The sequence below is a fragment of the Neophocaena asiaeorientalis genome, unplaced genomic scaffold (genome assembly GCF_003031525.2).
Source record: "Neophocaena asiaeorientalis asiaeorientalis breed wild unplaced genomic scaffold, Neophocaena_asiaeorientalis_V1.1 scaffold251, whole genome shotgun sequence".
Lineage (NCBI taxonomy): Eukaryota > Metazoa > Chordata > Mammalia > Artiodactyla > Phocoenidae > Neophocaena > Neophocaena asiaeorientalis.
The window spans coordinates 6,776,834-6,800,399 of NW_020173377.1; the positions used below are offsets into that span (position 1 = coordinate 6,776,834).

A 23,566-nucleotide genomic window follows, 5' to 3' on the forward strand; every position below is an offset into this window, starting at 1 on the left:
AAATAAATAATATTTTTTTTTTTTGATAAAAAAAAAAAAAAAAAAAAAAAAAAAAGAAGCCTGTTGGGATTCTAACCGAGATTAGATTGAACCAACAGATTTACTGAGAGAGTATTGGCAACTTAACAAATACAGTCTTCTGATTCATAAACAACATTCCCCCATTTATTTAGGTCTTCAATTTCTCTCAGCAATGTTTTATAGCTTTCACTGTAAAGGTCTAACATATATTTTGTTAAATTTATTCCTGAATATTTAATATTTTTCATGGTATTGTAAATATTTTTAAGATTTAGAATTTTCAATTGTTTACTGCTACAACTTTGTATAGAAATATATAGAAACAAATGATTTTGGTATACTGCCATTGTATTCTGTGACCTTGATAAACTCAATTACGTTACTAGGTTTTCTTTAGTTTTTGTCGGTTCCCTAGAATTTTCTTTTTTATTAAAACATCTTTATTGGAGTATAAATTGGAGTATTTTTTGGAGTATTATTGGAGTATAATTGCTTTACAATGTTAATGTTGTTAATTTCTGCTGTAAAACAAAGTGAATCAGCTATATGCATACATATAGCTCCATATCCCCTCCCTCTTGTGCCTCCCTCACACCCTCCCTTTCCCACCCCTCTAAGTGGTCACAAAGCATGGAGCTGACATCCCTGTTCTATGCAGCTAATTCCCACTAGCTATCTATTTTACATTTGGTAGTATATATATGTCAATGCTACTCTCTCACTTTGTCCCAGCTTACCCTTCCCCTTCCCGTGTCCTCAGCTTACCCTTCCCCTCCCCGTGCATTTTCTATGTCTGCGTCTTTATTCTTGTCCTACCCCTAGGTTCATCAGAACCATTTTTTTTTTTTTTTTAGATTCCATATATAGGTGTTAGGATACGGTATTTGTTTTTCTCTTTCTGACTTACTTCACTCTGTATGAGACTCTAGGCCCATCCACCTCACTACAAATAACTCAATTTCGTTTCTTGTAATGGCTAATATTCCATTGTATATATGTGCCACATCTTCTTTATCCATTCATCTATTGATGGATACCTAGGTTGCTTCCATATCCTGGCTATTGTAAATAGTGCCGCAATGATATTGTGGTAGATGACTCTTTTTGAATTATGGTTTTCTCAGGGTATATGCCCAGTAGTGGGATTGCTGGGTCAGATGGTAGTTCTATTTTTAGTTTTTTAAGGAACCTCCATACTGTTCTCCATAGTGGCTGTATCAATTTACATTCCCACCAACAGTTCGAGAGGGTTCCCTTTTCTCCACACCCTCTCCAGCATTTATTGTTTGTAGATTTTTTGATGATGGCCATTCTGACAGGTGTGAGGTGATACCTCATTGTGCTTTTGATTTGCATTTCTCTAATGATTAGTGATGTTGAGCATCTTTTCAAGTGTTTGTTGGCAACCGGTATGTCTTCTTTGGAGAATTGTCAATTTAGGTGTTCAGCCCACTTTTGGATTGGGTTGTGTGTTTTTTGGATATTGAGCTGCATGAGCTGCTTGTATAATTTGGAGATTAATCCTTTGTCAGTTGCAACGTTGGCAAGTATTTTCTCCCATTCTGAGGGCTGTCTTTTCATCGTGTTTATGGTTTCCTTTTCTGTACAAAAGCTTTTAAGTTTCATTAGGGCCCATTTGTTTATTTTTATTTCCATTGCTCTAGGAGGGGGGTCAAAAAGGATCTTGCTGTGATTTATGTCATGGAGTGTTCTAAGAGTTTTATAGTGTCTGGCCTTACATTTAGGTCTTTAATCTATTTTGAGTTTATTTTTGTGTATGGTGTTAGGAAGTGCTCTAATTTCATTCTTTTACATGTAGCTGTCCAGTTTTCCCAGCACCACTTATTGAAGAGGCTGTCTTTGTTCCATTGTATATTCTTGCCTCCCTTATCAAAGATAAGGTGACCATATGAGCATGGGTTTACCTCTGGGCTTTCAATCCTGTTCCATTGATCTATATTTCTGTTTTTGTGCCAGTACCATATTGGCCTGTAGTTTTCTTTTTTTGGGGGGGACATCTTTGTGTGGTTTTGGTATCAGGGTGATGGTAGCCTGGTAGAATGAGTTTGGGGGTGTTCTTCCCTCTACTCTATTTTGGAAGAGATTGAGAAGGAAAGATGTTAGCTCTTTTCTAAATTTTGATAGAATTCACCTGTGAATCCATCTGGTCCTGGGCTTTTGTTTGTTGGAAGATTTTAAATCACAGTTTCAATACCAGTGTTGTGACTGGTCTGTTTATATTTTCTACTTCTTCCTGGCTCAGTCTCGGAAGGTTGTGGTTTTCTAAGAACTTGTCCATTTCTTCCAGGTTGTCCATTTTATTGGCATATCATTGCTTGTAGTAATCTCTCATGATGCTTTGTATTTCTTCAGTGTTAGTTATTTCTTCTTTTTCATTTCTGATTCTGTTGATTTGAGTCTTCTCCCTTTTTTTCTTGATGAGTTTGGTTCATGGTTTATCAATTTTGTTTATCTTCTCAAAGAACCAGCTTTTACGTTTATTGATCTTTGCTACTGTTTCCTTCATTTCTTTTTCATTTATTTCTAATCTGATCTTTATGATTTCTTTCCTTCTGCTAACTTTGGGGGTTTTTTTTTGTTCTTTCTCTCATTGCTTTAGGTGTAAGGTTAGGCTGTTTATCTGACGTTTCTGTTATTTCTTGAGGTAGGACTGTATTGCTATAAACTTCCCTGTTAGAACCGCTTTTGTTGCATCCCATAGGTTTTGGGTTATTGTGTTTTCATTATCATTTGTTCCTAGGCATTTTTTGACTTCCTCTTTGATTTCTTCAGTCATCTCTTGGTTATTTAGTAACATATTGTTTAGCCTCCATGTGTTTGTAGTTTTCAGTTTTTTCCCTGTAATTGATATCTAGTCTCAGAGCATTGTGGTCAGAAAAGATACTTGATACAACTTCAATTTTCTTAAATTTACCAAGGCTTGATTTGTGAACCAAGATATGATCTAACCTGGAGAACGTTCCATGGACAGTTGAGAAGAAAGTGTATTCTGTTGTTTTTGGATGGAATGTCCTATAAATATCAATAAAGTCCATCTTGTTTAATGTTTCATTTAAAGCTTGTGTTTTCTTATTTATTTTCATTTTGGATGATCTGGGTGAAAGTGGGGTGTTAAAGTCCCCTACTATGATTGTGTTACTGTCGATTTCCCCTTTTATGGCTGTTAGCATTTGCGTTATGTATTGAGGTGCCCCTATGTTGGGTGCATAAATATTTACAATTGTTGTATCTTCTTCTTGGATTGATCCCTTGATCATTATGTAGTGTCCTTCTTTGTCTCCTATAATAGTCTTTATTTTAAAGTCTATTTTGCCTGATATGAGAAATGCTACTCCCGCTTTCTTTTGATTTTCATTTGAATGGAATATCTTCTTCCATTCCCTCACTTTCAATCTATATGATTGTGACCCTAGGTCTGAAGTGGGCCCCTTGTAGACAGCATATATATGGGCCTTGTTTTTGTATCCATGCAGCCAGTCTGTGTCTTTTGGTTGGAGCATTTAGTCCATTTACATTTAAGGTAATTATCGATATGTATGTTCCTCTTACCGTTTTCTTAATTGTTTTGGGTTTGTTATTTTAGGTCTTTTCCTTCTCTTGTGTTTCCTGCCTAGAGAAGTTCCTTTAGCATTTGTTGTAAAGCTGTTTTGCTGGTGCTGAATTCTCTTAACTTTTGCTCATCTGTAAAGGTTTTAATTTCTCCGTCGAATCTGAATGAGATCCTTGCTGGGCAGAGTAATGTTGGTGGTAGGTTTTTCCCTTTCATCACTTTAAATATGTTCTGCCACTCCCTTCTGGCTTCCACAGTTTCTGCTGAACGATCAGCTGTTAACCTTATAGGGATTCCCTTGTATGTTATTTGCTGCTTTTCTCTTGCTGCTTTTAATATTTTTTCTTTGTATTTAATTTTTGATAGTTCGATTAATACGTGTCTTGGTGTGTTTCTCCTTGGATTTATCCTGTGTGGGACTCTCTGCACCTCCTGGACTTGATTATTTCCTTTCCCATGTTAGGGAAGTTTTCAACTATAATCTCTTCAAATATTTTCTCATTCCCTTTCCTTTTCTCTTCTTCTTCTGGGACCCCTACAATTTGAATATTCGTGCATTTAATGTTGTCCCAGAGTTCTCTAAGACTGTCCTCAATTCTTTTCATTCTTTTTTCTTTATTGTGTTCTGCGGCAGTTATTTCCACTATTTTATCTTCCAGGTCACTTATCCTTTGTTCTGCCTCAGTTATTCTGCCATTGATTCCTTCTAGAGAATTTTTAATTTCATTTATTGTGTTGTTCATCATTGTTTGTTTGCTCTTTAGTCCTTCTAGGTCCTTGTTAAATGTTTCTTGCATTTTCTCCATTCTATTTCCAAGATTTTGGATCATGTTTACTATCACTACTCTGAATTCTTTTTCAGGTAGACTGCCTGTGTCCTCTTCATTTGTTTGGTCTGGTGGGTTTTTACCCTGCTCCTTCATCTGCTGCTTATTTCTCTGTCTTCTGATTTTGTTTAACTTACTGCATTTGGGGTCTCCTTTTCACAGGCTGCAGGTTTGTAGTTCCCATTGTTCTTGGTGTCTGCCCCCAGTGGGTGAGGTTGGTTCAGTGGCTTGTTTAGGCTTCCTGGTGGAGGGGACTGGTGCCTGTGCTCCTATGGGTGGGGCTGTATCTTGTCTCTCTGGTGGGCAGGGCTGTGTCTGGTGGTGTGTTTTGCGGTGTCTGTGAACGTATTATGATTTTAGGCAGCCTCTTTGCTAATGGGTGGGGTTTTGTTCCTCTCTTGCTAGTTGTTTGGTAAGGGGCATCCAGCACTGGAGCTTGCTGGCCGTTGGGTGGAGCAGGGTCTTAGTGTTGAGATGGAGATCTCTGGAAGAGCTCTGGCCGATTTACATTATGTGGGGCCGGGAGGTCTCTGGTGGTCCAATGTCCTGGACTCGGCTCTCCCACCTCAGAGGCTCAAGCCTGACACCCGGCCAGAGCATGAAGACCCTTCTAAAACTAACAGTGCTCACGGTCTTTTCCGTCCACAATCCAGAGGGATTCATCCAGCCTAGCGTGCTGCTCTGTATCTTTCAGCTCACTGATCCCAATCCAGTGTTCATGCACACTGCATGCATTTGAGACACTCCAGGGAGAGTCTCTGCATGTCTGAAGTAAGGTCCCGGAGCAACACCTCACTGTGTGCAGCAGACAACAGGCAGGACATGAGCAGTCCTCTCTAGAATTTTCTACAAGATGATTATGTTGTCTGCAAAGAAAGAAACTTTTATTTCTTCTTTTTCAATCTGTATGTTTTAAAATTTCTCTTTATTATCTTATTGCACTTGCTGGGACCTCTAATGCAATGCTGAATCGAAGCAGTCAGTGTGGATATCTTTTCTTTGTTCCCCGACTTAGGAGGTAAGTATTGATAGTATTTCGCCATTAAGTATGATTTAGTTGTAGGTTTTTTATAGAGGCCTTTTATCAGGCTCAACAAGTTTCCTTCTATTACTAGTTTGATGTGAGTTTTCAGTTTAATGGCTAATGAATTTTCATCACATGATTTTTCTACATACATTGAGATGACTTTATGACTTTTCCCCTTTATTCTGTTAATGTGAAAAATTACACTGACTAATTTTCAAGTGTAAGACTAACCTTGAATTCTTGGAATAAATACCACTTGGTCATGATGTTAAGGATCCATGAGTCTATGTTCTTGAGTGATACTGATTTATAGTTCTCTTTTGGGATTTAATATATTTCCTGGTTTTGGTATCAGAATTATGCTGGCCGCATTTTATTAAGTGAAATGAAAAATGTTCCTTCTCCTTTATTATCTGAGAGACAGTATTATTCTTTCCTTAAATGTTTGGTTAGATTTACCCATAAAGCCATCCAAACCTGTATTGTTTTGTGGGAATGTTTTAAATTACACATTCAGTTTCTAAAAATAGATATAAGGCTACTCAGATTTTCTATTTCTTTTAGTAGCAGTTTTAGTAATGTGTCTTTAAAAGAATTTTCCCACTTAATCTAAGTTGTCAAATTTATTAGTATACAATTGTTCATAACATTCCCTTATTTTCCTTTTTCCTTACATTCATTCTTGATATTGACAATGTGTGTGTGTTCTTTTTTTCTTGATTAGTCTAGGTTTATCACTCACTAAATATTTTCAAAAATCCAAATTTGGTTTCAGTGGTTTTTCTCCGTTGCCCATTTCCCATTTCATTGACCTATTCTCTTGATTATTTCTTTCTGCATACTTTAGATGCCTGTAATGCATCTCACAAATTTTAGTATGCTTTATTTTCATTACCATTTAAAATTAGTAAAAATATCAGTTAAAATATTTGCTAATATTCCCTGTTAGTTTTCTTTTACTTATAGGTTATTTAGAAGTATGTTGCGTTATTTTCAAGTACTTGAGGATTTTTCAGTTATATTTTTGTTACTAATTTCCATCTAATTCCATTTAGCCACAGAATGTACTTTGTATGATTTCAGTCTTTTTAACTTTGCTGAGATTAACACAGCCTGAAATACCATATATCTTGGTGAACATTCAATGCATACTTGAATATAGTGTTATTCTGCAATTGTTAGATTAAACATCCTAGAAATGTCAAATAAGTCAGGTTGACTGATAGCATTTTTCAAGTTTACTGATTTTCTGTCAATTTCTGAGAGGGGAGTGTTGAAATCGTCATCTATAATTGTGTTTTTATCTTTCTCCCTTCAGTTCTGTTACTTTTTGCTTCATGCATTTTCAAGCACCGTTACTAGCTATGTACACATGTAGGATGTTATATCTTCTACATGTCTGATCCCCTTATCATTATGAAATATGCCTTGTTACATAATATTCCTTGTCCTGCAGTCTACTTTGACTGATATTAATAGAGAGCCATTCTAGCTTTCTTATAATTTGTGTTTGCAAGGTAAAACTTTTTGTATTAAAATTTTTTTAACCTACCTGTGTCCTTAAATTTAATGTGCACTGCTTATAAACAGAATATAATTGTCTCACTTTTTATTCAACATAACGATTTCTGTTGGAGTCTTTAGTCCATTTCCATTTAATGTAATTATTCTGATGTGTTTGAGTTTAAGGCTACCAATTTATTTGTTTTCAATCTGTCCCATCTGCTCTTTGTTTAGCTCTCCTCTATTTTGGATTGAATATATTTTTAGTGCCCCATTAATTTCCTCAATTTGTTGATTAGCTATATTTGTTGATTAGTTGTTCTTTTACTTTTTTCTATGGTTGCCAAAGTTTGCAATATGAATCTTTAACTTCTAACAATTTAACCCTGAATAAATATTAGAATATCTTCTGGATTAGAACCTCGTAAAAGTATACTACCATCTCTGTGTTATTATTGTCACATATTTTACTTCTACATTGTTATTTTTGCTTTCAACTATCAAATACTTTGAAAGAATTTATGGTATGAATAAAGACCTTTTAGATTTACCTATTAATTTACCATTACTTGTCCTCTTCATTCTCTCGCTTAGATCCAAATTTCTATCTGGCACATTTTTTTCAGCCTGAATAACTTCCTTTAATATTTCTGTAGTGCAGGTTTGCTGGTAACGAATTCTCTCAACTTTTTAGTCTGAAAATGTTATTTTGCTCCAATTTTTGAAGAATATTTTCACTAGATAAAGAATTCTAAGTTGACAGGTTTAAACATTTTTTTTCCCTAGCACTATTTCATTGCCTTCCTACTTTCATTGCTTCTGATGGAAAGCTGGTGATATGTTTTATCATTGTTCTCTTGTGTATAATTGATTTTTTCTCTTCTTACTGCTTGTTTAGATTTTATCATTGATTTTTAGCAATTTAATTATGACATACTGTGGTGTGATCTTTGTGGGGTTTTTTTTTGTTTTTAGTTATGATATACCATGGTGTGATCTTGGTGTGGTTTTTGTGTGTTTCTCAGCTCATAGTTTGTTGAGCTTACTGGATCTATGGGTATATTTTTCAAAATCTGAAAAATTTCAACCATGATTTCTATAAAGTTTCTTCTGCTCAATCTCTTTTTGCTCTCCTTATAGTACTCCAATTACACATATATTAGACTGACAGATACTGTTTCACAGGCCATTCAGACTATATTCATTTTTTTTCCAGGCTTTTCCCCTCTCTCTGTGCTTCAGTTTGAAGAGTTTCTATATTCTTGACTTCAATTTTACTGATATTCCCAAGTGTTTAACTTAGTGTTAAGTCTATCCAGTGAAACTTTCATTTCAACATTGTATTTTTCCAAATTTCTTTTCATAGTTTCCTTTTTCCATTGGGGTTTCTTAATTTGCTCCCTCATTATGTTCGAAGTTTCCTTTAAATCCTCTAATATATTTATAATAGTTATTTTAAGGCCCTTGAATTTTTATTCTGTGATTTTTCTCCTGGTTATGGACCATGTTTACCCAGTTTGCCTATCTAGTATCCGTTTTTTAAAAATTGTATTCTGGATATTATGGCTACTATGTTTTTGGGCTTTTGGATTTTGTTGTTTTTCTTAGAAGTGTCCTAAAGATGTTCCAGGTGGAAGTTTATTTGCAGATCATCTTGATCTTTTGATGTGAGTTTTTATATTTGTTAGGTCAGGTCTAAGGTAACCTTTTCTCCAGGACTAGATAAGCTCCATTTCTAAGTAAAATTGTCTTTCTGGAGTTTCTCCTGTATGTGTTCAGTGATACCTATTCACTCTGGCCAGTACTTGAATATCTCCTAGCCCTGTGTGTCACAGCTGCTTAGTAGGTGTTCTTTCCCCAGGGGCTCGTCTGTGATTACTTCATGGGGTCCTACTGTAAGCATGCACAGCGGTTCAAGAAGACCCTGATGCATATTTCTGAAGCTCCTCTCAGATACACTAACCTACAAATTCTGGCTACCTCAGACTCAGTCATCCTTAACTCTGATCTCTTTATTCAGCAAGATGCCATGCTCTGTCTGGGCTCCCATCTCTGCACTGCAGTCCAGAATAGGCCTTCAGAAAGCTTGGGAATATAGGACTCATCTCATTTGTTTCTCCTTTTTAAAAGTATGTTGCCTGCTATCCAAATGGTTGAAAAGTCTTATTTCAAATATTTTTTCCAACTTTATATTTGTTTACAGTAGGAAGGACAGTTTGATACCAGATATTCTGTCACGGGCAGAAACAGCAACCTAAGCCGTCATTTAAGCTCCTACAGGATATTTCCCTTGTTGGTAGCACATGTACTTTGCCAATTTCCAGCCCTAGATTAATTCAGTGCCATTTTCTCCCTTTTTTTTCACTGATTTAAATCCTGAAGTATCTTTTATATCTGTTCTCCTCTTCTACTTCTTTGCTACTACACTAATTCAGGCTAGTATGACTCACCGGGACTTCACACAGCCTTTTAATTGGTCTCTCTGCCTCTAGCTCTTTTTATTCTGACATTGTACTCATTTTCTAGAATACAGATAATATTGTGAAACTTCTCCAAGTTAAAATTTAAAAAGAAAACTCTAATGGACTAAAAATTTAAATTTCTTATCATGGCTTTCAAGGCCCTTCATGGTTTCATCCAGTCTTCTTTTCCAGCACTGTGATTCTGTACATTCCCATTATACAACCCAGTTAAGGGATCAAACGTGACATGAACTTCCATGCTTTTATTTGTGTGTATTCACAATTTAGCACAAATATCTCCACTTATAACACGCTCCAACTTGGCTAGAAAAGTCTGATATTTTCCTTTAGCAGCATTTGTTTCCTAAGACTAGTTTGGTGTTAACCACTGCCCATCATCATTAACTTGTTTATATGTTTGCCTCCTCTGCCTATTATAATCTCATGGATGAGAAGACTGTGCACCATTCACCTTCGGATTCACATCTTTTGGCACAGACCTTGGCCTACAGCAGGGGCTCAAAAGGTATTTGTTAATTGAAATAAACTGCAAGTTCAGACGTTTATTATGATAACATATTCACAAATTAATAAACATAGATTCAGGTCAAGAGAAAATAGTAAAATGATAACAATATCAACTAACACTAACTAAGCACTTACTATGAACTTGGCACTATTCTAAGTAATAACTCATTTAATAGTAACAACTCCTCTATGAAGTAGGTTCTATAATTGTCAGGACCTAACCAATGAGGAAACTGAAGCACACAGAAATAACTGACTTGCCCAAGGGCCCACAGACAGGAAGTGACAGCTAGGTTTCAAACCCCTACAATCTAGCTCTCAAGGCCACATTTTACCTCTAACACTACTCAGCCTGTTCAAGTGGTTTGAAAATAGGCTGACCTAAAGCTGGGCAATCATTCATTTTCCAGAACAAATATTTTTATGTAGTTGTCCCTATTTCACATAACCATTCAGGGTCAGCAGAGAAAAGCAAGAAACTGCTCCTTTCCCCAAATCTCTTCAACACCCACATTAGACAGGTGAGTAGAGAGAGTGAAAAACAAGTATTATTAAATGATATGCACGTGAAAACATTTACAAACCCTCAAATATGTACCACAGACACTACAGTGGATTCTAGGTTAGAATGACTTCATTGAGAGACATTCTCTAATTATGTCTTAAATATACATCTAAAAAAATCTGCCTCCTCCATTCTCTGTTCATTCAATGGCACTTAAGAAATTAAATACCGTTAAGAACCAAAAATTTCCAAATCACTGGCTCTATGGGAAAAATGATCTTTGAGAGGAAACTTTAAAAACAGTATGCCACTCTTTCAGTTTCTAATAAAATCTATAACATATTCCGTCAGAGTTGTGGTTCAAGAAAGTACAACTCCTAAAGAGTAATTCTATCTATCTAAATGACAAACACTGGGTATTTAAGTGGTAAAGGTTACTAAAAGAATTTGGCATTGTAATTTATCATACTACTTTGTTATACCTCCAATGAAAGATTCATTCTCAGCAATATCTCATACCTGAACTTCCTATTCAAATGGAATTAAATTCACTGTACATTAATACATACTTTGGTGGCAAGACATTGATGTTCATCTGATACCATCACCAACTGACTGAAATTATATTAAAGAAGAAGTAAGATTGATTTCAGTGAGTCTTGACTAAGTGGCTACCCCCACTGTTTAATATGATGGTTATTAATTTTTAAAACTGTTCTTGTCATTGAAAACCTAAATTAAACGTATAAATTTTTATAATTTAAATGTTAAAATGAATCCATCATAATTAAGAATAACATGAAAAATAAAATTTTTTATTTGAAAGGTTGAACATTCTATCGTAACTGGAACAGTAAGTGGCCTCTAAATAAATATTCATGTTGGTGTGGCTATAAAAATATTAACTTTATTTGCTGCCTCTGGTTATGTGAAGGCTTTAGCTAAAGAACCAAGGCAAAGTGGACCATTTGGCAATTATCCTCTAAATCAGGGGTTGCAAACTATATGCCTAGAGGGCCGTGTCAGGTCACTTAAATGAGTGAAGCAGGAAGGGTCTCACTACACCCACAACCTTATGAGTGGAGAGGACTGAACTTCACAGGAGAGCTTAAAGCTCCATTAAAAGTGTGCAGTTGCCACTCTGCTCTAGCTGACTGCTTGCTGTGCAAGAAAGCAGGCTCAATGTTAACTTCTGATTTTTTTAAAAAAGAGGTTAGAAATTTTATGTGAAATCTCCTGATTTAAAAATGTTAGCTGAAGTGCTTTTAAAATACTGTATTTTGAGGTTTATCACCAAAATATCTATGGCTCTTAAAAAGTAGAATGAAGTGAAGAGTACTTTGGCAAAAAGCAGAAAACTGAGGCCAACATCACACCAACACCAGGGAGGACCCCAGGCATGGCATTTTAAATGGGTGGAGGGCTCTCTGTCACTTTGCTGCTCTCTCTAGAAATTTCCCTTAAACAAGATTCAGCTTTAATTCAATAAGGGCTCATTTGGAATTGACTATGTTAGCAATGGAAAGGGAAGACCCTCCCTCTGGTGCTGTAGCATCTCCTGGATTGGGAGGAAAATGAGGGGAAATGAGAGCAAGTATTAGAACTGAGTTTCTTAATATTTGCTTGAGTACTCCTGGACATTTATGGAATAGGCAGGCACATTTAGAAAGCTTATACAATGTGTCCATGATAAACTCATTCTTTTATCTCCCAAGTCAGAAGGCACATTAAGACTTGTCAATTTGTTCAACAAACATTTATTGCGTACTTACTACTTGCCATGTACATAGGCACTAGGGATAAAAACCAAATGAGTCATGCTTACAGCCTAAAAGGGGAGACAGGTAAGTAAACAGACGATTAAAGTGCAGGGTGAAGAAGTGTTATAAGAATTATGAATTTGTGAATGGTAATGATGTGCTGTACCCAAAATGTCTAATCAATCAGCAGAGGAGAAATCATGGAGGGTGTCCTGGAAGAAGTAGCACCTAAAGAGCAAATAGGAGATATAATCCTTATTTAAAGCTTGGTCCATGCCAGGCACTGTTCTAAAAGCCTTATGTTTATTAACTCATGTAAATTCCCACAAGAACCTTAGTAGTATGCATGCCTCATATTATCTGCATTTCATAAATGAGGAAAATGAACACAGGAACTTACTTGCACAGGGTCACATAACTATAAATGTCAGAACTCAGATGCCATGTTCTTAACTCCTATGTATTATTTACATGTTTCTATTTCACAAAATATAGAATAATTAGGACTTACTATAAGTAGTTATGATTTGATGATTTCATTGGGATGGGGAACACTATAGAAACAAATACCTTGTCTTTGCTTAGGACTGCCTTGAATTACGTGAGCAATTTTTCTAGATTCAAGACAAGTTCTAGATATTTTGCTTTTCAAAATTTAGCATGAGCTGAAGTCACGTAAGATATAGACACCAGTTTGACTTTTTCACATTAGGATTTTTTTTTGAAACAGCTACATGTAATTTTCATGCCTGCATCTCCTTTCTTTTATATTTTCTATTGAGCTGTCTCAATGGGGATGAGAAGATGAGGTAGATAGATGAGCAAAGACACATTGTCCCACAGGGCCTATTACAGCTATTTTCTTTTTAGTTTAAATAGTACATTTCTTATGTCATTAGACACCTGGCACTGCTAACACATATTCCTCTTAAAGACTCATTTATTAAATATGAAAGATTGTTCAATGAAGTTTACTTCCTGTATCAGCAAGATATTTGTGTGGTTTACTTTTAACAGACAATATTTTATTTTCAGATACTGTATTCCCACAAATGCCACTGGATGGAGGGTACACTGTGTGTGTGTGTGTGTGAAGATTATAGCCATGTACAGAATGATCAGTTCAGATTTTCATATGATATCCAGAAACTTCAGAGTTAGTTAACTGAAAAGGGTGACTGAACTCACAAAAGCAAGGTAATGACAAACCTGATTGATTAACCACACACAGAATAGTGTATTAGTCTCATATATGGTTTAGCTCTTGGAAACCACCTAACACTGAACTCTAAACAATCTTAGATGAATAAGGAAATCATACCTAAATGTAAGAGGATGAATATAATTTCATTTGTAAGGACTAATGCACTTCCTTAACATCTTAAATGATTTAACTTTAATAACTGAAGTATTTGCATTTAATCTTTGTGCATTTATGAGTGTTTAGTACACAATGAATTAAAATAATTCTACTGCAAACAGAAACCATCAATTTATTCCAAAATCCAGCACCTATCTGTTACTGGGCTCAATCTTCAGGTTTTCCAGACTCAAAACCTCAAAGTCATCTTTGATTCCTCCCCTCTATTTATATCTACTTGAACATGAAGCCCAGTGGATCAGCCTACTGAAAGCAATGGTCAGGATGCTCTCACGTCTCCGTCTTCCATTCACACGGCCCACTGTCCTGACTCCTTCCTCATACACCAAAACTTGTCAGTGAAGTTACTAATGGCCTCCTGATTGCCACATCCCAAATACTTTCACATCTTGACATTTTCTCTTACCAAAACTTCCTTGGTTTCCACCACACTGTACCCTGCTTTATGATTCACATCACTTTCTCATTGTTGCCCTGTCTCCTTCATGAATTCTTCTTCATTTGCCCACCCTTTTTCTTGGGTAGGCCCTTGTATTTCCTCCTCTAGCCTCTTTTGTTGTTGCTGTTGCCATCCTTACTCTCTCTGCAGGCAGGCAATTTCATCACTCTCATGACTGTAAGTGCCACCTGTATGCTGAAGAAGCCCAAATATCCAGCTCATACCTCTCTCTAGGACTCTAACATTATGTACCCCCCAAATTCTCAATATGAATGTCTCAGACTGTTTTTATCAACATTTCCATCTCCCCTTTCTAACCGTGCTCTTTCTCCTGGATTTCTAGGTATTGATTCTGTCACCAGTCATCCAAAGTAGAAAGTCAACTGAGAGCCATCCTTGACTTTCCTTCTTCTTCATTTTTGACACCTAATTAATCTTCAATTAAAATTTTTAGTTATTTTTCAACTCTGTTTCCTCATCTTCACTCTGATTTCTATTTCCCAACTTTAGGACTCATCTCTCTTACACCTATATCATTCATCTACTCATCCATCCACTTACATAATTATTGAGTGCCTAGGAGGAGCCAGGTACTGCTGCTCTCTTACCTTCTTGTGACAACTGCACTAACTTTCTAACTGGTCCTGCCGGCCTCCAGTCTCATCTTTCCCACCCATCCTCCAAAGCGATGTTCTATCTAAAATGCAAATCTGACCATGCCCCCCTGCTGCAAGCCCTTCAAAAGCTCCCTATCACCTATGAGATAAAAGTCCAGGCTCCCTGCCTATAAATATAAGGCCTACCAGGAGGTTGCCCTGTTTTCTTCTCCAGCCTTACTACTTCCCTACTATTCTGGTCTCTCCTCAGCAACACTGGATTATTATATGCCTACACATCTCATGCAGCTACTCTTTTTTTTTTTTTTTTTCGGTACGCGGGCCTCTCACCGCCGCAGCCTCTCCCGCCGCGGAGCACAGTCTCCGGACCCGCAGGCCCAGCGGCCATGGCCCACGGGCCCAGCCGGTCCGCAGCATGTGGGATCCTCCCAGACCGGGGCACGAACCCGTGTCCCCTGCATCGGCAGGCGGACTCCCAACCACTGCGCCACCAGGGAAGCCCTCATGCAGCTACTCTTAATGCTACTCTTTCTGTTCTAGGAATACCACCCCCACTTGAACTGGTTAGTGCCTTCTCTCTTCTTATAATCTTTCAAGGCCTAGCTCATGCGTCCCTTCTTCAGAAGCCCTTCTCTGATCACTCCCCTGGTGCTCCATAGTTCACAGTGGGTCCTGCTCTCACAGCATGTACCACATGATATGGAAAAGGTCTGTTTAAATATGTCTTAGCTCATTGGACCATAAGCTTCTGATGTTACCTTACATCCATTCCTCTACTGCTACTGCCCTAGTCCTCATTAACCCTAATCTGGAGTACGGCAAATGTTCTCTCGATCTCCATTTACCAGACCCTCTAAGCCATTCCAAATGTCACTACCAGATTAATCTTCCCAAAGCATAGAACTGACTGTATGTTCCTCTCCAAACCAAAAGCTTTAATGGCTTCCTTTTCTCTGCTAAAGTGGCTCCCAAAGAGTGGAATATGCACCGTTTGTGAAATGGTTTTAGATGGTACATGGGCATGGCATTAAATGACTACAGATCACAGAATAAAAATTTCCGTCCATCAGTTTTCTTTCAATTCTAATTATGCCCAAGAAAAAGCTTGAACATGTATCTAGCTCTTGATAAACTCTTGTTAATAAAGAGCAGGCCTCAGGACAGAGCCCTAAACAGGAAACAGTACTTAGTTAGACTTTAAAATACTGTTTTGTTTTCAGTATCTTTACTGTTATGGTTAATTTTTATTTCTGGAAAGTTATACTGGTTTTCCATTTATAAGTGTGATATAAAGTTTTTTTTTTTAAATAAATTTATTTAAGTCAAAAAAGGCTGAGTTGGTTTAAAGGAGAGTATTATGTACATACTGGAACAGGTAGTACACAAACATGGTAGTCATGAGAGTAGTATTGAAATGACTAACATTTGAGAAAGACTAGTCAGTTGTATCAGGCCCAAACTTATTAGCCTGTAACCTACGGCTTACCTACTTATATATTATGCTGCTTTAGGTCTCAGAGGTTACACAAATCTCCCAAACTGTATCAGGCTCTTGGATTATAGAACTGAGGTTTCCTTAAGGCTATTTTAAAAAATCTGGCAACAATGATGAATCATTCTCTGTTCTCCAAATATGTGCCACTTTCCAGCCTCTATGCTTCTACTCATGCTGTTCCTTCTGCTCGGAATGCTCGGTTTTTCATTTCTACCTGTTGAAATTCTACAGTCCTTCAAAGTCCATGCCAAGTGCAATCTCCTTCATGAAGCCTTTCCTTGTCCTGCAGTCAGATGGATTTCTTTCCCTTTCACTGTACCAATAGCACTTACTCTCTCTACTGTGCTTCCAATCACAGTTTTGGTGATATCCTAGATATTCACACAATTATATTCTCCCATCTAGTAGATCTTAAGCTCTTTCACTGGAAGTAAAAGAAGAGTATACATTTCTATTCATTTTTAATAGCACCATGGAACTTAACAGAATGCCTCATACACAGAGTAGGCCCAGAATTAATATTTGCTAAAATAAATTTAATATTTTAAGCAATATTCATAACACTTACGATTTTGCGTTTGATCATGAAGAGTGGGATTTTTGCATGAAGAGGGGTTGAGGACAGTTCCTTATGGACTGTTGATAAATACAATCTTCTTTTTATGTTCCTTAAATCAGTAATTCTGAAAAAAGAGAGAGGAGAGAAGTGAAGATTCCCATCAATATAATAACCACACTTCTTTGGATAATCATCAAAATAATATAATTTATTATATAGGCCCTTTCCAACAGGGAGATCAAACACAGAATTTAAAAATTGCCTTTTTCTTTGAAGAAGTAATAAAAATTCTTCCTTAAGTTGAAAGTGTTCACAAGCCTGAGTGTATAAATTCACTTAATATGCTAATTTATTTCAGTACTCTACCCTATATTTCCAGTCTTCCAGCCTATGAAAAAATTCAATTTGTTTGAACTGAGAAACTGCTAGCCTTTAATAACCATGCTTGTTCCAGCTCCTTAAGCTTGTGTTATCTTGGGACATTCTGTCACCTACTAAATAGGAAAACATTATGGGTTTCTTTCTCTAAAAATGCACCTGTCATTTTATATACACTCTTAGTCTGCTTATAGACAGACACAAACCGCTGACTGTCGGTTTCACTTTCCAAGCACATATCTTCGAACCAGAATTATAATACACAAGTTTACTGCTCACTACTCAGGTCAACCTGCAGTGATAACAAGGACACTGAATTTGAACATCTTTAATAGATTTAGACCACAGCCATGATCACAAAGATTAGGTCTGATTCAAATTGACAGAGGCTCATTTTTATGTTCTGCTTCCTTTAGGTCTCAGAGGTAACACAAAAGGCTTAAAATCTCCAAACCTGTCTCATGCTGCTATATTGAAGAATTGATGCTTCCTTAAAAACTGTCTTTTTATTGGAGAAGAGTGATATTTCCCCCATTTTTTAGCAACTTTGTCTAGGTGTACTAATTGCTAATATTATACAATTAGTAATTCCTCAAAAAGACATTTCATTCAAATATACTGCTACCAATATTTACAGTGTAATTAACTATAGTGTAAATCAACACAGCCTTCTCCAGACCTCTTCCTTGCCTCCTATTTGCACTTTTCTAATCTCATTATTTCTTTCCTCTAAAATACTAATACATTTTTCTTCTGTAGAAAAACTATCATTGAACAATGTTAAGAGTAAGTACAGCAAAAATTAGGTGACATGATTTCAAATATGCCCCAGACCTAACAATTCTACCCTAACTGCATAAACAATATCATAAAAAAAAAAAAGGTTCTGATGAACCTAGGAGCAGGACAGGAATAAAGACGCAGACATAGAGAATGGACTGGAGGATATGGGGAGGGGAAAGGGTAAGCTAGGACTAAGTGGGAGAGTAGCATTGACATATATATACACTACCAAATGTAAAATAGCTAGCTAGTGGGAAGCAGCTGCATAGCACAGGGAGATCAGCTCGGTGCTTTGTGACCACCTAGAGGGGTGGGATAGGGAGGGTGGGAGGGAGGCTTAAGAGGGAGGGGATATGGGGATATATGTATACATATAGCTGATTCACTTTGCTATACAGCAGCAACTAACACAACAGTGTAAAGCAGTTATACTCCAATAAAGATGTTGGAAAAAAAAAGCAATAAAGCCTTTCAATCCACGGTCAGATGTAAGGTTTAAAGTGCAAAAGTGTTAACACTACTGAAATTCTACACTTACACGTATAAGTAAATGTAGAATATTTGCCCTAAGGTAGTGTCTTCAAAGTGGGATGAGCACATGGGAGAGGAGGAAAATATTAGAACCATCTTTCATACCATCCTTTTAAAATGTTGTATTTGGGTATGTTTCATTACATATACAGTACAGCAACATATTTATATATGTTTGAAATAAATAAATGTACCCATGTGGTTAGTGTGCTCAAACATTTTACCAATAGGATTCAGGATCAAATATGTCTGGAAGGCCTTGTCATAAGGGATGCTATTAAGTCGCTTCTATAAGAAGTTCTGATTAGGAAATAAAAGGAAAGACTATATAGCGATTCTGGAAAGTAAGAGAATAAAAAATTCCCTTGCATCAAACAAAATGTTTGATTGCAACAACCAAAAACTTACGTGAGACACAGTTTTGCTTTGCTTGGAGGGATAAGACTATGTCATTTTCATTTGAATTGGTAAGGACAGAACGCCAAACAGAGGAACATCTGAGTATAGTCCCATTTTATCAACACATGGAACAACAGGAACATTCATTCATTCCTTCCTTCATTCACTCACATATTCAACAATACTCCCTGAGCCAAGCAACATCCTGGGACTATACTGGGGAATACAACAGTGAAAAGGTCAAGGTCTCTACCCTCCAGGAGCTTTTATTCTAGTGGAAAAGGCAGGTGAATAAAGTATAAAGAGACAAAATAAATGCACGTTATCCTAAATGCAATGAAGGAAACAAAAAAGAGACTGAACTAGAAAATAACAAGAAATGAACTCCTTCAGACAGTAAAGTCAGCAGGGCTAGGAATTAATAGGTAAGGGAGGGACATGAGGTAGAAAGGAGAGGTAAGAGCCAAATCACGCAGGGCCTTTATGCTAAGGTAAGGGGTTTATAAATTTATTTTGCACAATAGGAAGCTATAAGAGGGTCAACATTCTACCATGCATGAGAATGGATATCATAACAATAAACAGATATGGTCTCTTTTATTTATTGGGGTAAGATCTGAGTAACTGATATGTACAGATTTTAGTGATCAATCTCATGTATTTTGGTAAATGTGTACACCCATGTAATCATCACTCCAAATAAGACATAAAACATTTCCATTACCCTAGAAAAGTACCCTCCTGGTCCCTTTTAGTCAGTTCTCACTCCTGATTTTTATCACCATAGATGAATTTTGTCTGTTCGTGAACTTCTTATAAATGGACCGATGTAGAATATACTCTTTTGTGACTGGCTTCTTTCACTTAACATGAAGTGTTTGAGAGTTATCCATGTTATAGTATGAGTCAATAGTTCTTTTTTTAAATTGCTGAGTCTTGTATGGCAAAACAACAATTTATTTATTCATTCTCCTGTTGATGAACATTTGTTTACAGTATTTGTTTTTTATGAATAAAGCCTGTGTGACTATCTATGCTTGAAGAGTCTTCTTGTGGATATGTCTTTTCATTCTCTTGAAAATCAGGAATGGGATTTCCGGGTCATTGGGGAAGATATATGTATAACTTTATAGAAACAGTTCTCCAAAGTGACTGCAGTTGTTCCACATCCTCAGACTTTAATGTTAGCCAATTCTAGTGGGTATGAAATGGATACCATTGTGATTTTATTTGCATTTCTCTTATGAATAATGACATTGAATGCTTTTATATGTGTTTACTGGTATGTCTTGTGAAATATGTTAAGTCTTTTACTCAGTTTTTATTGGTTGTTTTCTTACTATAATCCTAAGAGTTCTTTACATATTTTAGATACACGTCCTTTGTCAGATATATCTATATCTATATCTATATCTATAGCTATAGGCCTATAGTGAGTATTTACTTGCCTGTTATCTTAATGGTATCTTTTTTTTGTTTTTTTGTTTTTTTTTGGTACGCGGGCCTCTCACTGTTGTGGCCTCTCTCGTTGTGGAGCACAGGCTCCAGACGCGCAGGCTCAGCGGCCATGGCTCACGGGCCAAGGCGCTCCGCGGCATGTGGGATCTTCCCGGACTGGGGCATGAACCCGTGTCCCCTGCAGTGGCAGGCGGACTCTCAACCACTGCACCACCAGGGAAGCCCTAAAGAGAACATGTTTTAATCTAAACCTAAACCTCTTCCACAATCACAACCAATACTTCTATTCCATTTTAGCAACTTAGATGAACAGTCCTACTCTGTAGCCAATCACTAGAAACTATTAAACTTTGAGGTCTTCTATTCAAATTTTCCTCCTGATTCATAAGTTCATTCAACTAACATTCAGTCAATTCCTTAGTGGTACAGTACAAGGCACTAGAGACATGGAAGTAGCTAAGACATGGAAATCATATTCTAGTGTGGGTGCAGGGGAAAATAATTATTCTTAAGTAGCTGTTTTTAGCACATTCCATAGACATTCTTTTATTAAATCTCACATCAATCCTTCACTGCAGGTAGTATATTCATCCTCCATTTTTTAGATGATGAAACGAGACTCTAGAAACCAAGACAGCTTCTAGTCCATAGACATACAGCTAGTAAGTAGCAGAGACAGGTATTAAAACTTGTCTCTACAGAATCCATTGTCATTTCTGTGACAAAACTGTATGTCTACTACTATACCAGGCTGACCAGGCTGAAGCTCTTTCATTCATTTATGCTGAGTGACTACTATTTGTCAGACATGTTTTGACAGCGACAAGAGTGCCTGGTTTCTGTCCTTGAGAACCACAGCCAAATATTTTCAATAGAATACTTGTTTATCAGATAAAAACCATGAATCCTTTCACTTCTCCCCCCTTTTCACTCTTTTAGAACCGTTTTCTGTTCCATTCTGGATTCCAGTTCTGAATCTGATCTTCCACTAGGTAACAAACGTGTGCCTTCCAACCACTATACCATGTAAAGCCTCCTGAAAGGGTGATCTCAAAGTTTGCAAGACTGGAGTGTAATCTGTTGGAATGTGGTAATTCAACTAAAGAAAAAAATCTACAAAGTATCAGAAGGTTGTCTGCTCAGTACATAATCAGAACAAGTGACTTAGACTACAGTATCTGATACGTACAGTCCCCAAAGGTATTATTACCATTATTAAATATCTATTATTTATTGGGCATTTTCTATAAGCCAACACTGTATTAAGCACGCTCTATGCATTATCTCACTTAACCTTCCCATAAACCCTACAAGATATCTACCACTATTATTTCTACTTAACAATGAGGAAACTACGGCTTAGTATGGTTAAGTGACTTTCCTAAAGTCACATATCTATCAGAGTACAGTTTAAACTCAAATCTAATTGATCCCAACATCTACATTGTTAACCACATGCTTACTTTCTTCTGGGGCAGGCACTGCCTATAAACGTATCCATAGTAGCATAATCTTTGCTCCTGGGGAAAAATATTTAATATCTGATGGCTAAGACCCTTACCCTTCACTGTGTTTAGAAGAAAAGAGCCCAAATTTGCCTCTCTGTGTGTGCGTGTGCACATCTTTTTTCCATTGACAAATTCTTCCTTTAGATTTGTTTAAAAAACCCTCAGATCCAAGAACTATTATCTTACAATTAAAAGCTCAGAGGCTAATCTTACTTTACTCATTTCCATGTTCTTGCAGGTCACTTCACTGTCTCACCATAGGCCTCATATACTTACAATCCTCTCAGCTATTAGTGAGGGCCACCGAGAACAACTGATTGCTTCCTATCCTTAACATCTAGGCTTCATCAGTCCAATTAGCTGTCACAGCCTGTCAAAGTCACTTCCCAAATAGTTTCACATCTGTTTCTTCCTTTGGCTTCTACAGCTACAATGCTAGTTCGGGTCACTTGTTGCTTTAAATATTCTCCCTTACTAGTCTCTCTACCTCTAATCTTTTATCTCTCAGTCCATTCTTCATGTGGACCAGCCATGGGGACTGAACATCACGCTTTGGCTCCATTTCCTTCTTTGTCATCCTATAGCCTAAGGAATAAAGTCGAAAATAGAGCTCCTTATCTTGTTATTCAAGGACCTCCAAAATCTGACCCTCAGCCATTACTTCAATATCACCTTTCACCATGTTGCTCTCCATGTCAGACATCATATAATAAGAGTACAAGATGCAAACCAGGGGGATTTCAGAGATATCAGGAGAGAATATCAGAATTAGGGTGGGAGAAAGAGTGGAGTTGCAGAATAAAGCTAGGGTTCGGTTGTTGGGAGTCTTAACATGAGATACCAAGAAGATCTCCATAGGGGAGAAACCGAGGCTGTAATTACAAACAGAAAAGGATGGGAAACGGAAGAGCAACATCTAAATCCCTACCATGTGCCAGAGCCTGTACATCATTTCACCAGTGTTATTTCATTTATTCCCCTCAACCGCTCTTTGAAATAGGAATTAATAGTTACATCTTACTAATGTAGTTAAAGGCTCAGAGACACTACGCCACTTGTTCAAGGTCTCAGAGCTAGTATGTGGCAGAGCTAGAAATCGATCTAAAAAGACAAAGCAAGAGGAATAAAGGATGGTAGTTGTCTGGCTTAGTGTTTTTGAAAGGTTACTAGGAAGAAAAGGGTGTGTGTAACAGGCCTGCACCCCATTCTACCCCTTTACTAAAGGGCATTCCAGAAGAGAAAGGGACCAGCCAAAGCTCCTTGTAAACATGACTGATCTTTCGGCAAATACACTAATGGCATTTATCAGGGTGAAAGTCCTTAATGAAATACTTTTTGCTGGATGTACCTGATCTGTCTAGGACTTCTTGGAATTCATGCACTCACGGGGCATGGCTCCCTGGAAAATGTCACATAAGCCATAAATGTAACAGCTCCCATTGGGTGAGGGATATTCTCTCAGAATCACTCTCTCAGGTACTACTTAAGAGAAGTCATCTGTTAAGTGTGGGCCTAAGTGCATTGAGAAAGGACTGGAAGACTTCAGTGGCAGTCCTGCATCTCTTTCTGCTTCACAGGTACTTTAATACTGGCTAAAATCTCTGAGTCTTTTGAGTCTGTTTGACAATTCAATCCTTTGAGCTATCTCATATGGCTGGTTATGTTGTGCAACCTCTTGAAAAACTACACCCTCAAAAGCAGATTCTGAGAAAAGGACATAGGTGCCCATAGTTTAGGTGATTCCATGAAGCAGGAATGAAGGAGCAGGAAGAGGAAGAGAGCAAAAGAGGAAAGGCCAAGATCAGGATGCACTG

At 37.1% G+C, this 23,566-nt stretch overlaps 1 protein-coding gene across 4 annotated transcripts in view; it reads right to left on the reverse strand.

Moving 5' to 3' along the window:
- CFAP20DC (CFAP20 domain containing) overlaps positions 1-23,566 on the reverse strand; it is a 252,459-nt gene that overhangs the window by 147,329 nt on the left and 81,564 nt on the right. For all 4 annotated transcript variants that reach the window (XM_024746270.1, XM_024746269.1, XM_024746268.1 and 1 more), the window contains exon 5: positions 16,705-16,819. In XM_024746270.1, the coding sequence (XP_024602038.1) occupies positions 16,705-16,819 (115 nt within the window). The remainder of the gene's footprint in view (positions 1-16,704; positions 16,820-23,566) is intronic.